At 41.2% G+C, this 16,018-nt stretch overlaps 1 protein-coding gene across 1 annotated transcript in view; it reads left to right on the top strand.

Moving 5' to 3' along the window:
• The first annotated feature begins 2,794 nt into the window (after positions 1-2,794).
• LOC110515474 (prominin-1-A-like) overlaps positions 2,795-16,018 on the top strand; it is a 58,962-nt gene continuing 45,738 nt past the window's right edge. Inside the window, exons 1-4 of the mRNA XM_036972029.1 lie at positions 2,795-3,256; positions 13,001-13,062; positions 13,304-13,330; positions 14,335-14,540. Coding sequence (XP_036827924.1) covers positions 2,959-3,256; positions 13,001-13,062; positions 13,304-13,330; positions 14,335-14,540 — 593 coding nt within the window. The 5' untranslated portion in view covers positions 2,795-2,958. The remainder of the gene's footprint in view (positions 3,257-13,000; positions 13,063-13,303; positions 13,331-14,334; positions 14,541-16,018) is intronic.

Genomic DNA, 16,018 nt, shown 5'->3' with positions numbered 1-16,018 from the left:
CAATGCCTCGCAAAGAAGGTATACTATACTATATCACCTACTGGTAAAACAGTTCCCAATGCCTCGCAACGAAGGTATACTATACTATATCACCTATTAGTAAAACAGTTTCCAATGCCTCGCAAAGAAGGTATACTATACTATATCACCTACTGGTAAAACAGTTCCCAATGCCTCGCAAAGAAGGTATACTATACTATATCACCTACTGGTAAAACAGTTTCCAATGCCTCGCAAAGAAGGTATACTATACTATATCACCTATTGGTAAAACAGTTTCCAATGCCTCGCAAAGAAGGTATACTATACTATATCACCTACTGGTAAAACAGTTTCCAATGCCTCGCAAAGAAGGTATACTATACTATATCACCTACTGGTAAAACAGTTCCCAATGCCTCGCAACGAAGGTATACTATACTATATCACCTATTAGTAAAACAGTTTCCAATGCCTCGCAAAGAAGGTATACTATACTATATCACCTACTGGTAAAACAGTTTCCAATGCCTCGCAAAGAAGGTATACTATACTATATCACCTACTGGTAAAACAGTTTCCAATGCCTCGCAAAGAAGGTATACTATACTAGATCACCTATTGGTAAAACAGAAAGCAGACGTTGAATATCCCTTTGAGCATGAAGTTATTAATTACCCTTTGGATGGTGAAGTTATTAATTACCCTTTGGATGGTGAAGTTATTAATTACCCTTTAGATGGTGAAGTTATTAATAATCCCTTTGGATGGTGAAGTTATTAATTACCCTTTGGATGGTGAAGTTATTAATTACCCTTTGGATGGTGAAGTTATTAATGACCCTTTGGATGGTGAAGTTATTAATTACCCTTTAGATGGTGAAGTTATTAATTACCCTTTGGATGGTGAAGTTATTAATTACCCTTTGGATGGTGAAGTTATTAATTACCCTTTGGATGGTGAAGTTATTAATTACCCTTTGGATGGTGAAGTTATTAATGACCCTTTGGATGGTGAAGTTATTAATGACCCTTTGGATGGTGAAGTTATTAATGACCCTTTGGATGGTGAAGTTATTAATTACCCTTTAGATGGTGAAGTTATTAATTACCCTTTGGATGGTGAAGTTATTAATTACCCTTTGGATGGTGAAGTTATTAATTACCCTTTGGATGGTGAAGTTATTAATTACCCTTTAGATGGTGAAGTTATTAATTACCCTTTGGATGGTGAAGTTATTAATTACCCTTTGGATGGTGAAGTTATTAATTACCCTTTGGATGGTGAAGTTATTAATTACCCTTTGGATGGTGAAGTTATTAATGACCCTTTGGATGGTGAAGTTATTAATTACCCTTTGGATGGTGAAGTTATTAATAATCCCTTTGGATGGTGAAGTTATTAATTACCCTTTGGATGGTGAAGTGGTGGATGGTGTCTCTCTCACACACACTCTCTCTCAAATCAAAATCAAATCAAATGTATTTATATAGCCGTTCTTACATCAGATGATATCTCAAAGTGCTGTACAGAAACCCAGCCTAAAACCCCAAACAGCAAGCAATGCAGTTGTAGAAGCACGGTGGCTAGGAAAAACTCCCTAGAAAGGCCAAAACCTAGGAAGAAACCTAGAGAGGAACCAGGCTATGTGGGGTGGCCAGTCCTCTTCTGGCTGTGCCGGGTGGAGATTATAACAGAACATGGCCAAGATGTTCAAATGTTCATAAATGACCAGCATGGTCGAATAATAATAAGGCAGAACAGTTGAAACTGGAGCAGCAGCACGGCCAGGTGGACTGGGGACAGCAAGGAGTCATCATGTCAGGTAGTCCTGAGGCATGGTTCTAGGGCTCAGGTCCTCTGAGAGAGAGAAAGAGAGAAAGAGAGAAAGAGAGAAAGAGGGAAAGAGAGAATTAGAGAGAGCAAACTTAAATTCACACAGGACACCGGATAAGACAGGAGAAGTACTCCAGATATAACAAACTGACCCTAGCCCCCCAACACATAAACTACTGCGGCATAAATACTGGAGGCTGAGACAGGAGGGGTCAGGAGACACTGTGGCCACATCCGATGATACCCCCAGGCAGGGCCAAACAGGTAGGATATAACCCCACCCACTTTGCCAAAGCACAGCCCCCACACCACTAGGGGTATACCTTCAACCACCAACTTACCATCCTGAGACAAGGCCGAGTATAGCCCACAAAGATCTCCGCCAAGGCACAACCCAAGGGAGGGCGCCAACCCAGACAGGAAGATCACGTCAGTGACTCAACCCACTCAAGTGACGCATGGCAGGACCAAATCAAAAAGATAGCATGCCCATGTAATGCAGTAAAACCTTTCTCTGTCTCTCTCTCTCTCTCTCTCTCACACACACACACACACACACACACACACACACACACACACACACACACACACACACACCCTTCGCAGTTAATTGTCCTATTTAGTCTATTACTTCCACACATACTGTGCTCTCTCTCTCTCTGTCTCTCTCTCTCTGTCTCTGTCTCTGTTTCTCTGTCTCTCTCTCTGAGTCTCTGTCTCTCTGTCTCTGTTTGTAATATTCGTGTTTTGGTTAGCTCATGCCAAAAAGACGGAAAGCTGACAGCTGTCAGGTGTCTGACTAGGACAGAACGGTAAGTGACAAACACACGAGACCGCAGCTCACACTGGGATCAACGGGCCTGCGCACCCGAACTCATCACGTGCCCGCGCGCCGTCGGATGAGCATTAGTACGGTTCATTCCACCTCTAGAGACAACAAGTGTCACTGGAGACATGTTTAACCGCGACAACAAGACGTAACAGTACTTTACGGGACTATCTGAAATTTGGACTTCTGTCGTTGCAGTTTCTTTCTTTCTTTCAGACGGTGGAGACAGGTCACCACCTCTTTTCTCTCTCTCTCATTCCGTGTTCTTTTACCGTTTTATTTGGAGTGCGTTTTGCAAGGACTAGTCTCAAGCCATGCTGTGGAGAGCGGGGCTCGTGTTGCTGCTGTGTTGGGGCAGCACCGGGGAGCTACGTCATCAACCCCGGGACTCCCCGGAACGTGAAGACCCGACGAGCAAACTGCAGGCAGACTCCGCGTCCGTGAGCACGCGGCAGCAGCGGTCCCCGCCCCCGGTAGAACCCCTAGACTTTGGGTTCGTGCCCTCCGGTGTGTACGACACGCACGCCTACTACGAGCCCGGTGCCATCGGTGTTCTGTTCCACATGGTGCACGCGTTCCTTTACGTGGTCCAACCGAACCCCTTCCCGAAAGGTGAGGAGCACGGCTCAGTGTGTGTGTGTGTGTGCGCGCGTCTTGGCCATGGCTGCTCCTATAAGGCCCTGCTGGTTGAGTAGAGTTTTATTTCAGAATACGTCTACATGGCAGATAAAAGGAGAATAGCGTAGGCTACACAATAAATACATTTAACAACAAATCAAATCACATTTATTTGTCACATACACATGGTTAGCAGATGTTAATGCGAGTGTAGCGAAATGCTTGTGCTTCTAGTTCCGACAATGCAGTAATAACCAACGAGTAATCTAGCTAACAATTCCAAAACTACTACCATATAGACACAAGTGTAAGGGGATAAAGAATATGTACATAAAGATATATGAATAAGTGATGGTACAGAACAGCATAGGCAAGATGCAGTAGATGGTATCGAGTACAGTATATACATATGAGATGAGTAATGTAGGGTATGTAAACAAAGTGGCATAGTTTAAAGTGGCTAGTGATACATGTATTACATCAAGATGCAGTAGATGGTATAGAGTACAGTATATACATATGAGATGAATAAAGTAAATCAATACATGTGTTGTCTAATTATGAAATATACTGTTAGTTAATTAAGAAATATACAGTTAGTTAATTAAGATAATATACAGGTAGTTAATTAATTAAGATAATATACTGTTAGTTAATTAAGAAATATACAGTTAGTTAATTAAGATAATATACAGGTAGTTAATTAATTAAGATAATATACTGTTAGTTAATTAAGAAATATACAGTTAGTTAATTAAGATAATATACAGGTAGTTAATTAATTAAGATAATATACTGTTAGTTAATTAAGAAATATACTGTTAGTTAATTAAGATAATATACAGGTAGTTAATTAATTAAGATAATATACTGTTAGTTAATTAAGAAATATACAGTTAGTTAATTAAGATAATATACAGGTAGTTAATTAATTAAGATAATATACTGTTAGTTAATTAAGAAATATACTGTTAGTTAATTAAGAAATATACAGGTAGTTAATTAAGATAATATACAGGTAGTTAATTAAGATAATATACAGTTAGTTAATTAAGATAATATACAGTTAGTTAATTAAGAAATATACAGTTAGTTAATTAAGATAATATACTGTTAGTTAATTAAGAAATATACTGTTAGTTAATTAAGAAATATACAGGTAGTTAATTAAGAAATATACAGTTAGTTAATTAAGATAATATACAGGTAGTTAATTAATCAAGATAATATACTGTTAGTTAATTAAGAAATATACTGTTAGTTAATTAAGAAATATACAGTTAGTTAATTAAGATAATATACCGGTAGTTAATTAAGATAATATACAGGTAGTTAATTAAGATAATATACAGGTAGTTAATTAAGATAATATACAGGTAGTTAATTAAGATAATATACAGTTAGTTAATTAAGATAATATACAGGTAGTTAATTAAGATAATATACCGGTAGTTAATTAAGATAATATACTGTTAGTTAATTAAGAAATATACAGGTAGTTAATTAAGAAATATACAGTTAGTTAATTAAGATAATATACCGGTAGTTAATTAAGATAATATACAGGTAGTTAATTAAGATAATATACAGGTAGTTAATTAAGATAATATACAGGTAGTTAATTAAGATAATATACAGTTAGTTAATTAAGATAATATACAGGTAGTTAATTAAGATAATATACAGGTAGTTAATTAAGATAATATACAGTTAGTTAATTAAGATAATATACAGTTAGTTAATTAAGATAATATACCGGTAGTTAATTAAGATAATATACAGGTAGTTAATTAATTAAGATAATATACTGTTAGTTAATTAAGATAATATACAGTTAGTTAATTAAGATAATATACAGGTAGTTAATTCTGAAATATATTGTTTGGTAATTATGAAAGATAAGGTTACCTAATCAGTATATTTCTTGATTAACTAACATCTAACTTTCTTAATTAACTAGCAGTATATTTATATATTTATTGCCTTGTCATTTTCTGAAATAACAACGCAAAAATATTACAACAATATAAATATTATGCTCCTTTATTAATCAAGAAAGATAGATCTGAGTTGGTCAAGACAGATGGATGTGTTAATTAATCAAGAGAGATGGATGTGTTAATTAGTCAAGACAGATGGATGTGTTAATTAGTCAAGACAGATGGATGTGTTAATTAATCAAGACAGATGGATATGCTAATTAATCAAGACAGATGGATGTGTTAGTTAGTCAAGACAGATTGATGTGTTAATTAGTCAAGAAAGATGGATGTGTTAATTAGTCAAGACAGATGGATGTGTTAATTAATCAAGACAGATGGATGTGCTAATTAATCAAGACAGATGGATGTGTTAGTTAGTCAAGACAGATGGATGTGTTAATTAGTCAAGACAGATGGATGTGTTAATTAATCAAGACATATGGATGTGTTAATTAATCAAGACAGATGGATGTGTTAATTAGTCAAGACAGATGGATGTGTTAATTAGTCAAGACAGATGGATGCGTTAATTAGTCAAGACAGATGGATGCATTAATTAGTCAAGACAGATGGATGCGTTAATTAGTCAAGACAGATGGATGCGTTAATTAGTCAAGACAGATGGATGCGTTAATTAGTCAAGACAGATGGATGCGTTAATTAATCAAGACAGATGGATGTGTTAATTAATCAAGAGAGATGGATGTGTTAATTAGTCAAGACAGATGGATGTGTTAATTAATCAAGACAGATGGATATGCTAATTAATCAAGACAGATGGATGTGTTAGTTAGTCAAGACAGATTGATGTGTTAATTAGTCAAGACAGATGGATGTGTTAATTAGTCAAGACAGGTGGATGTGTTAATTAATCAAGACAGATGTGTTAGTTAAGTTCAGAAGTCTGATGGATGGGTCATGGAGGGTTGTTCAGGTTTATCAGTTTAGTATGTAGGTCTACTGTCAGGTTTAGTATGTAGGTCTACTGTCAGGTTTAGTATGTAGGTCTACTGTCAGGTTTAGCATGTAGGTCTACTGTCAGGTTTAGCATGTAGGTCTACTGTCAGGTGTATCAGTTTAGTATGTAAGTCTACTGTCAGGTTTATCAGTTTAGTATGTAGGTCTACTGTCAGGTTTAGTATGTTGGTCTACTGTCAGGTTTATCAGTTTAGTATGTAGGTCTACTGTCAGGTTTAGTATGTAGGTCTACTGTCAGGTTTAGTATGTAGGTCTACTGTCAGGTTTAGTATGTAGGTCTACTGTCAGGTTTAATATTTAGGTCTACTGTCAGGTTTAGTATGTAGGTCTACTGTCAGGTTTATCAGTTTAGCATGTAGGTCTACTGTCAGGTTTAGTATGTAGGTCTACTGTCAGGTTTAGTATGTAGGTCTACTGTCATGTTTAGCATGTAGGTCTACTGTCAGGTTTATCAGTTTAGTATGTAGGTCTACTGTCAGGTTTATTATGTATGTCTACTGTCAGGTTTATTATGTAGGTCTACTGTCAGGTTTAGTATGTAGGTCTACTGTCAGGTTTAGTATGTAGGTCTACTGTCAGGTTTATCAGTGTAGAATGTAGGTCTACTGTCAGGTTTAGTATGTAGGTCTACTGTCAGGTTTAGTTTGTAGGTCTATTGTCAGGTTTATTATGTAGGTCTACTGTCAGGTTTAGTATGTAGGTCTACTGTCAGGTTTAGTATGTAGGTCTACTGTCAGGTTTAGTATGTAGGTCTACTGTCAGGTTTAGTATGTAGGTCTACTGTCAGGTTTATTATGTAGGTCTACTGTCAGGTTTAGTATGTAGGTCTACTGTCAGATTTATTATGTAGGTCTACTGTCAGGTTTAGTATGTAGGTCTACTGTCAGGTTTATTATGTAGGTCTACTGTCAGGTTTAATATTTAGGTCAACTGTCAGGTTTAATATTTAGGTCTACTGTCAGGTTTAATATTTAGGTCTACTGTCAGGTTTAGTATGTAGGTCTACTGTCAGGTTTAGCATGTAGGTCTACTGTCAGGTTTATCAGTGTAGAATGTAGGTCTACTGTCAGGTTTAATATTTAGGTCTACTGTCAGGTTTAGTATGTAGGTCTACTGTCAGGTTTAGCATGTAGGTCTACTGTCAGGTTTATCAGTGTAGAATGTAGGTCTACTGTCAGGTTTATTATGTAGGTCTACTGTCAGGTTTAGTATGTAGGTCTACTGTCAGGTTTAGTATGTAGGTCTACTGTCAGGTTTATTATGTAGGTCTACTGTCAGGTTTAGTATGTAGGTCTACTGTCAGGTTTAGTATGTAGGTCTACTGTCAGGTTTAGTATGTAGGTCTACTGTCAGGTTTAGTATGTAGGTCTACTGTCAGGTTTAGTATGTAGGTCTACTGTCAGGTTTAGTATGTAGTCTACTGTCAGGTTTATTATGTAGGTCTACTGTCAGGTTTAGTATGTAGGTCTACTGTCAGGTTTAGTATGTAGTCTACTGTCAGGTTTAGTATGTAGGTCTACTGTCAGGTTTAGTATGTAGGTCTACTGTCAGGTTTATTATGTACAGTGGGGCAAAAAAAAGTTCTCCCACTTAAAAAAAAATCCAGAAAATCACATTGTAGGATTTTTAATGAATTTATTTGCAAATTATGGTGGAAAATAAGTATTTGGTCACCTACAAACAAGCAAGAATTGTGGCTCTCACAGACCTGTAACTTCTTCTTTAAGAGGCTCCTCTGTCCTCCACTCGTTACCTGTATTAATGGCACCTGTTTGAACTTGTTATCAGTATAAAAGACACCTGTCCACAACCTCAAACAGTCACACTCCAAACTCCACTATGGCCGAGACCAAAGAGCTGTCAAAGGACACCAGAAACAAAATTGTAGACCTGCACCAGGCTGGGAAGACTGAATCTGCAATAGGTAAGCAGCTTGGTTTAAAGAAATCAACTGTGGGAGCAATTACTAGGAAATGGAAGACATACAAGACCACTGATAATCTCCCTCGATCTGGGGCTCCACGCAAGATCTCACCCCGTGGGGTCAAAATGATCACATGAACGGTGAGCAAAAATCCCAGAACCACACGGGGGACTTAGCGAATGACCTGTAGAGAGCTGGGACCAAAGTAACAAAGCCTACCATCAGTAACACACTACGCCGCCAGGGACTCAAATCCTGCAGTGCCAGACGTGTCCCCCTGCTTAAGCCAGTACATGTCCAGGCCCGTCTGAAGTTTGCTAGAGAGCATTTGGATGATCCAGAAGAAGATTGGGAGAATGTCATATGGTCAGATGAAACCAAAATATAACTTTTTGGTAAAAACTCAACTCTTCATGTTTGGAGGACAAAGAATGCTGAGTTGCATCCAAAGAACACCATACCTACTGTGAAGCATGGGGGTGGAAACATCATGCTTTGGGGCTGTTTTTCTGCAAAGGGACCAGGACGACTGATCCGTGTAAAGGAAAGAATGAACGGGGCCATGTATCGTGAGATTTTGAGTGAAAACCTCCTTCCATCAGCAAGGGCATTGAAGATGAAACGTGGCTGGGTCTTTCAGCATGACAATGATCCCAAACACACCGCCCGGGCAACGAAGGAGTGGCTTCGTAAGAAGCATTTCAATGTCCTGGAGTGGCCTAGCCAGTCTCCAGATCTCAACCCCATAGAAAATCTTTGGAGGGAGTTGAAAGTCCGTGTTGCCCAGCAACAGCCCCAAAACATCACTGCTCTAGAGGAGGTCTGCATGGAGGAATGGGCCAAAATACCAGCAACAGTGTTTGAAAACCTTGTGAAGACTTACAGAAAACGTTTGACCTCTGTCATTGCCAACAAAGGGTACATAACAAAGTATTGAGATAAACATTTGTTATTGACCAAATACTTGTTTTCCACCATAATTTGCAAATAAATTCATAAAAAATCCTACAATGTGATTTTTGGGATTTTCTTCTCTTCATTTTGTCTGTCATAGTTGAAGTGTACCTATGATGACAATTACAGGCCTCTCTCATCTTTTTAAGTGGGAGAACTTGCACAATTGGTGACTGACTAAATACTTTTTGCCCCACTGTAGGTCTACTGTCAGATTTAGCATGTAGGTCTACTGTCAGGTTTAGTATGTAGGTCTACTGTCAGGTTTAGTATGTAGGTCTACTGTCAGGTTTAGTATGTAGGTCTACTGTCAGGTTTAGTATGTAGGTCTACTGTCAGGTTTAGTATGTAGGTCTACTGTCAGGTTTATCAGTTTAGTATGTAGGTCTACTGTCAGGTTTAGTATGCAGGTCTACTGTCAGGTTTATCAGTTTAGCATGTAGGTCTACTATCACGTTTAGCAGGTGAGCATGTATGCTGACTGTCGTTCTCCCTCTCTAACCAGGTACTGATTCTGACCCACACCTGGTACAGGTCAACTGCTTGACCAATTAGAGACATTAATCTGTTTTTCAATCAATGTTTCTATCTGCCCGACCAATCAGAGACATTAATCAATGAATCAATCACTGGTTCACCAGGTAGAGAAGTTAACTAGCAGTAGGTCACAATGTTACCTCGGTAACAACAGCAGTAGGTCATAATGTTGCCTCGGTAACAACAGCAGTCGGTCATAATGTTGCCTCGGTAACAACAGCAGTAGGTCATAATGTTGCCTCGGCAACAACAGCAGTAGGTCATAATGTTGCCTCGGTAACAACAGCAGTAGGTCATAATGTTGCCTCGGTAACAACAGCAGTAGGTCATAATGTTGTCTCGGTAACAACAGCAGTAGGTCATAATGTTGCCTCGGTAACAACAGCAGTAGGTCATAATGTTGCCTCGGTAACAACAGCAGTAGGTCATAATGTTGCCTCGGGAACAACAGCAGTAGGTCATAATGTTGCCTCGGTAACAACAGCAGTAGGTCATAATGTTGCCTCGGTAACAACAGCAGTAGGTCATAATGTTGCCTCGGTAATGTCATGTTTATGATAACATCAACACAGCACTGGTATACCAGACCACAGGTAGGCTACTGACGGAATGTGTGTTTGTGTGTGTGTGTGTGTGTGTGTGTGTGTGTGTGTGTGTGTGTGTGCCGGGTCACGTTGGAACGGTGCAGTAGGATTGGTGTTTCTAAGTAGCAGGGTCAGAGTTATTCGATTAGAGGCCTAATCAATTATCAGTTAAGCCTTTACTGCGGCTGGCTCTCTCCCTGCTGTCACCTGGTCCCCAGGACTAACACCTTAATCCACCAGCCATATGGCACACACACACACACACACACACACACACACACACACACACACACACACACACACACACACACACACACACACACACACACACACACACACAGGTAGAGTCCATGTCAACAAGATCTCCCTCTCTCCTCCCCCCATCTCTGTGGCCTCTATTGTACTCGACCTGTTGATGCTGCTGTTAGTGTCACAACCTATATCAGGGTGGTGTGTGTGTGTGTGTGTGTGTGTGTGTGTGTGTGTGTGTGTGTGTGTGTGTGTGTGTGTGTGTGTCTCTCTCTGTCAGGTTGTATAAGGCCCCAGTGTAATCCCTGTGGACATGGCCATATTTATACTCCCTAATACTCTTCACTGGCTGACGAACAAACCTAGTCACTGTCTACCTATATACTGACCCTTACATAACAGGAGGGTGGGACAGGGCAGTGAATTGTAATTCTGTTAGCTGTTAGCTGTTAGCCGTTACAGAGTGGTCAGGAGGGTGGAACAGGGCAGTGAATTGTAATACTGTTAGCTGTTAGCTGTTAGCCGTTACAGAGTGGTCAGGAGGGTGGAACAGGGCAGTGAATTGTAATACTGCTAGCTGTTCACCGTCACAGAGTGGTCAGGAGGGTGGGACAGGGCAGTGAATTGTAATACTGTTAGCTGTTAGCTGTTAGCCGTTACAGAGTGGTCAGGAGGGTGGAACAGGGCAGTGAATTGTAATTATGTTAGCTGTTAGCTGTTAGCCGTTACAGAGTGGCCAGGAGGGTGGAACAGGTCAGTGAATTGTAATACTGCTAGCTGTTAGCCGTTACAGAGTGGTCAGGAGGGTGGAACAGGGCAGTGAATTGTAATACTGTTAGCTGTTAGCTGTTAGCCGTTACAGAGTGGTCAGGAGGGTGGAACAGGGCAGTGAATTGTAATTTTGTTAGCTGTTAGCTGTTAGCCGTTACAGAGTGGTCAGGAGGGTGGAACAGGGCAGTGAATTGTAATACTGTTAGCTGTTAGCTGTTAGCCGTTACAGAGTGGCCAGGAGGGTGGAACAGGGCAGTGAATTGTAATACTGTTAGCTGTTAGCTGTTAGCCGTTACAGAGTGGTCAGGAGGGTGGAACAGGGCAGTGAATTGTAATTATGTTAGCTGTTAGCTGTTAGCCGTTACAGAGTGGCCAGGAGGGTGGAACAGGTCAGTGAATTGTAATACTGCTAGCTGTTAGCCGTTACAGAGTGGCCAGGAGGGTGGAACAGGGCAGTGAATTGTAATACTGTTAGCTGTTAGCTGTTAGCCGTTACAGAGTGGCCAGGAGGGTGGAACAGGGCAGTGAATTGTAATACTGCTAGCTGTTAGCTGTTACAGAGTGGTCAGGAGGGTGGAACAGGGCAGTGAATTGTAATACTGCTAGCTGTTCGCCGTCACAGAGTGGTCAGGAGGGTGGAACAGGGCAGTGAATTGTAATACTGCTAGCTGTTAGCTGTTAGCCGTTACAGAGTGGTCAGGAGGGTCTTTTAACTGACCAGACAGTTCTAGACCAGCTTTTACTGACCAGACAGTTCTAGAACATAGCTTTTTACTGACCAGACAGTTCTAGACCAGCTTTTACTGACCAGACAGTTCTAGAACAGCTTTTACTGACCAGACAGTTCTAGAACAGCTTTTACTGACCAGACAGTTCTAGAACAGCTTTTACTGATCAGACAGTTCTAGAACACAGCTTTTAACTGACCAGACAGTTCTAGAACAGCTTTTAACTGACCAGACAGTTCTAGAAAAGCTTTTAACTGACCAGACAGTTCTAGACCAGCTTTTACTGACCAGACAGTTCTAGAACAGCTTTTACTGACCAGACAGTTCTAGAACACAGCTTTTAACTGACCAGACAGTTCTAGAACAGCTTTTAACTGACCAGACAGTTCTAGAAAAGCTTTTAACTGACCAGACAGTTCTAGAACAGCTTTTAACAGGTCAGACAGTTCTAGAACAGCTTTTAACTGACCAGACAGTTCTAGACCAGCTTTTAACAGGTCAGACAGTTCTAGAACAGCTTTTAACTGGCCAGACAGTTCTAGAACACAGACCCAACCCACTTTACCTGTCCCCTCATATTTTAAAAAGTTTCTGTGTCTTTCTGTGTGTGTGTGTGTGTGTGTGTGTGTGTGTGTGTGTGTGTGTGTGTGTGTGTGTGTGTGTGTACCTGCTGAGCAACAGATCAGGTATTACTGCATCCAATCTATATAAAGACATACTGTCAACATAAAACCCAGCACAGAGCCATGCAATCTCCATAGGAAACATTGGCAGTAGAATGGCCTTACTGAAGAGCTCATTGTCTTTCAATGTGGCACCGTCATAGGATGCCACCTTTCCAACAGGTCACTTTGTCAAATTTCTGCCCTGCTAGAGCTGCCCCGGTCAACTGTAAGGGCTGCTATTGTGAAGTGGAAACGTCTAGGAGCTAACGACTGTTGTATATGATTGGCTAATGACTATTGTATTGTGTGATTGGCTAACAAGCGTGTGTTATGTGATTGGCTGAAGAGGTTGTGTTGTGTTCTCAGATCTCATCGTAAAAGTCATCCAACAGAACATGGGAGGGATAAAACTGGAAGACTATCGCAAGGTAGGCTGTGTGTGAGAGAGATAATCATGTATAACTCACTAACAGGCTGTAATACTAACTCTGTGTTATAGAGAGGTAGGCTGTGTGAGAGAGAGATAATCATGTATAACTCACTAACAGGCTGTAATACTAACTCTGTGTTATAGAGAGGTAGGCTGTGTGAGAGAGAGAGATAACCATGTATAACTCACTAACAGGCTGTAATACTAACTGTGTAACTCTGTGTGTTCTGCTGTTGCAGCCGGAGAACGTTGTCTTAATGCTACAGGTAAAGTCACCATACAGCCACTATAATACACCCACACCCACTATAATACACCCATACCCACTATAATACACCCACAGCCACTATAATACACCCACACCCACTATAATACACCCACACCCACTATAATTCACCCACACCCACTATAATACACCCACACCCACTATAATACACCCATACCCACTATAATACACCCACAGCCACTATAATTCACCCACAGCCACTATAATTCACCCACACCCACTATAATACACCCATACCCACTATAATACACCCACAGCCACTATAATTCACCCACACCCACTATAATACACCCACACCCACTATAATACACCAACTATAATACACCCACTATAATACACACATACCCACTATAATACACCCACACTCACTATAATTCACCCACTATAATACACCCACACCCACTATAATACACCCACACCCACTATAATACACCCACACCCACTATAATACACCCACTATAATACACCCACACCCACTATAATACACCCACACCCACTATAATACATCCACACCCACTATAATACACCCACACCCACTATAATACACCCACACCCACTATAATTCACCCACAGCCACTATAATACACCCACACCCACTATAATACATCCACACCCACTATAATACACCCACACCCACTATAATACACCCACACCCACTATAATTCACCCACACCCACTATAATTCACCTCCTAAGACAGACAGACAGACAGACAGACAGACAGACAGACAGACAGACAGTCAGCCAACCAGGCCTGTCAGACAGACAGACAATCAGCCAACCAGGCCTGTCAGACAGACAGACAATCAGCCAACCAGGCCTGTCAGACAGACAGACAATCAGCCAACCAGGCCTGTCAGACAGCTAGCCGGTCAGACAGGTAGTTATCTCTCTAACAGACAGGTAGTTATCTCCCTACCAGACAGGTAGTTATCTCTCTAACGGACAGGGTCTCTCTAATAATGTGGTATCTGTCCTCCTGCAGACGATCTACTATGAGGCGGGTTTCCTGTTGTGTGTGAGTCTGGGCTGTGTATTCCTGGTGTTGACCCCCGTGGTAGGACTGTGTTTCTGTGTGTGTCGCTGCTGTGAGAACTGTGGAGGGGAGATGCACCAGAGACAGGGGAAGAACCCAGACTGTCAGAGAGGATTCTACACGGCCGCTCTCATCACCACCTCCATATTCATCACGTAAGACCTTCCCCTGACCCCTGACCTCTGACCTTAACTCTAACTACCTGTAACCCTTCTACACGGTCGCTCTCATCACCACCTCCATATTCATCACGTAAGACCTTCCCCAGACCTCTGACCTCTGACCTTAACTCTAACTACCTGTAACCCTTCTACACGGCCGCTCTCATCACCACCTCCGTATTCATCACGTAAGACCTTCCCCTGACCTCTGACCTTAACTCTAACTACCTGTAACCCTTCTACACGGCCGCTCTCATCACCACCTCCATATTCATCACGTAAGACCTTCCCCTGACCTCTGACCTCTGACCTTAACTCGTCACGTTAACTCTAACTACATGTAACCCTTCTACACCACTACTGTCTTGACCACCTCCATATTCAGTATTAGAGTGTGTTCAGTATTAGAGTGTGTTCAGTATTAGAGTGTGTTCAGTATTAGAGTGTGTTCAGTATTAGAGTGTGTTCAGTATTAGATCGTGTTCAGTATTAGATCGTGTTCAGTATTAGAGTGTGTTCAGTATTAGTGTGTTCAGTATTAGAGTGTGTTCAGTATTAGTGTGTTCAGTATTAGAGTGTGTTCAGTATTAGAGTGTGTTCAGTATTAGAGTGTGTTCAGTATTAGAGTGTGTTCAGTATTAGAGTGTGTTCAGTATTAGTGTGTTCAGTATTAGTGTGTTCAGTATTAGAGTGTGTTCAGTGTTATCTCTAATGGATCAGTTTTTCCATGCAGACAGTGTCCTCTATTGGCCAGTGGTTGTAACTGCAGTCTGTCACATCAGAACCTGCCTGTGTGTAGCTGCTGTCTGTCACATCAGAACCTGCCTGTGTGTAGCTGCTGTCTGTCACATCAGAACCTGCCTGTGTGTAGCTGCTGTCTGTCACATCAGAACCGGCCTGTGTGTAGCTGCAGTCTGTCACATCAGAACCTGCCTGTGTGTAGCTGCTGTCTGTCACATCAGAACCTGCCTGTGTGTAGCTGCTGTCTGTCACATCAGAACCTGCCTGTGTGTAGCTGCTGTCTGTCACATCAGAACCTGCCTGTGTGTAGCTGCTGTCTGTCACATCAGAACCTGCCTGTGTGTAGCTGCAGTCTGTCACATCAGAACCTGCCTGTGTCTAGCTGCTGTCTGTCACATCAGAACCTGCCTGTGTGTAGCTGCTGTCTGTCACATCAGAACCTGCCTGTGTGTAGCTGCTGTCTGTCACATCAGAACCTGCCTGTGTGTAGCTGCTGTCTGTCGCATCAGAACCCGACTGTGTGTAGCTGCTGTCTGTCACATCAGAACCCGACTGTGTGTAGCTGCTGTCTGTCACATCAGAACCTGCCTGTGTGTAGCTGCTGTCTGTCACATCAGAACCTGCCTGTATGTAGCTGCTGTCTGTCACATCAGAACCTGCCTGTGTGTAGCTGCTGTCTGTCACATCAGAACCTGCCTGTATGTAGCTGCTGTCTGTCACATCAGAACCTG

Source organism: Oncorhynchus mykiss, unplaced genomic scaffold, assembly GCF_013265735.2.
Source record: "Oncorhynchus mykiss isolate Arlee unplaced genomic scaffold, USDA_OmykA_1.1 un_scaffold_87, whole genome shotgun sequence".
In the NCBI taxonomy this organism is placed as follows: Eukaryota; Metazoa; Chordata; class Actinopteri; order Salmoniformes; family Salmonidae; genus Oncorhynchus; species Oncorhynchus mykiss.
This window is presented reverse-complemented; position numbering and strand designations above follow the sequence as displayed.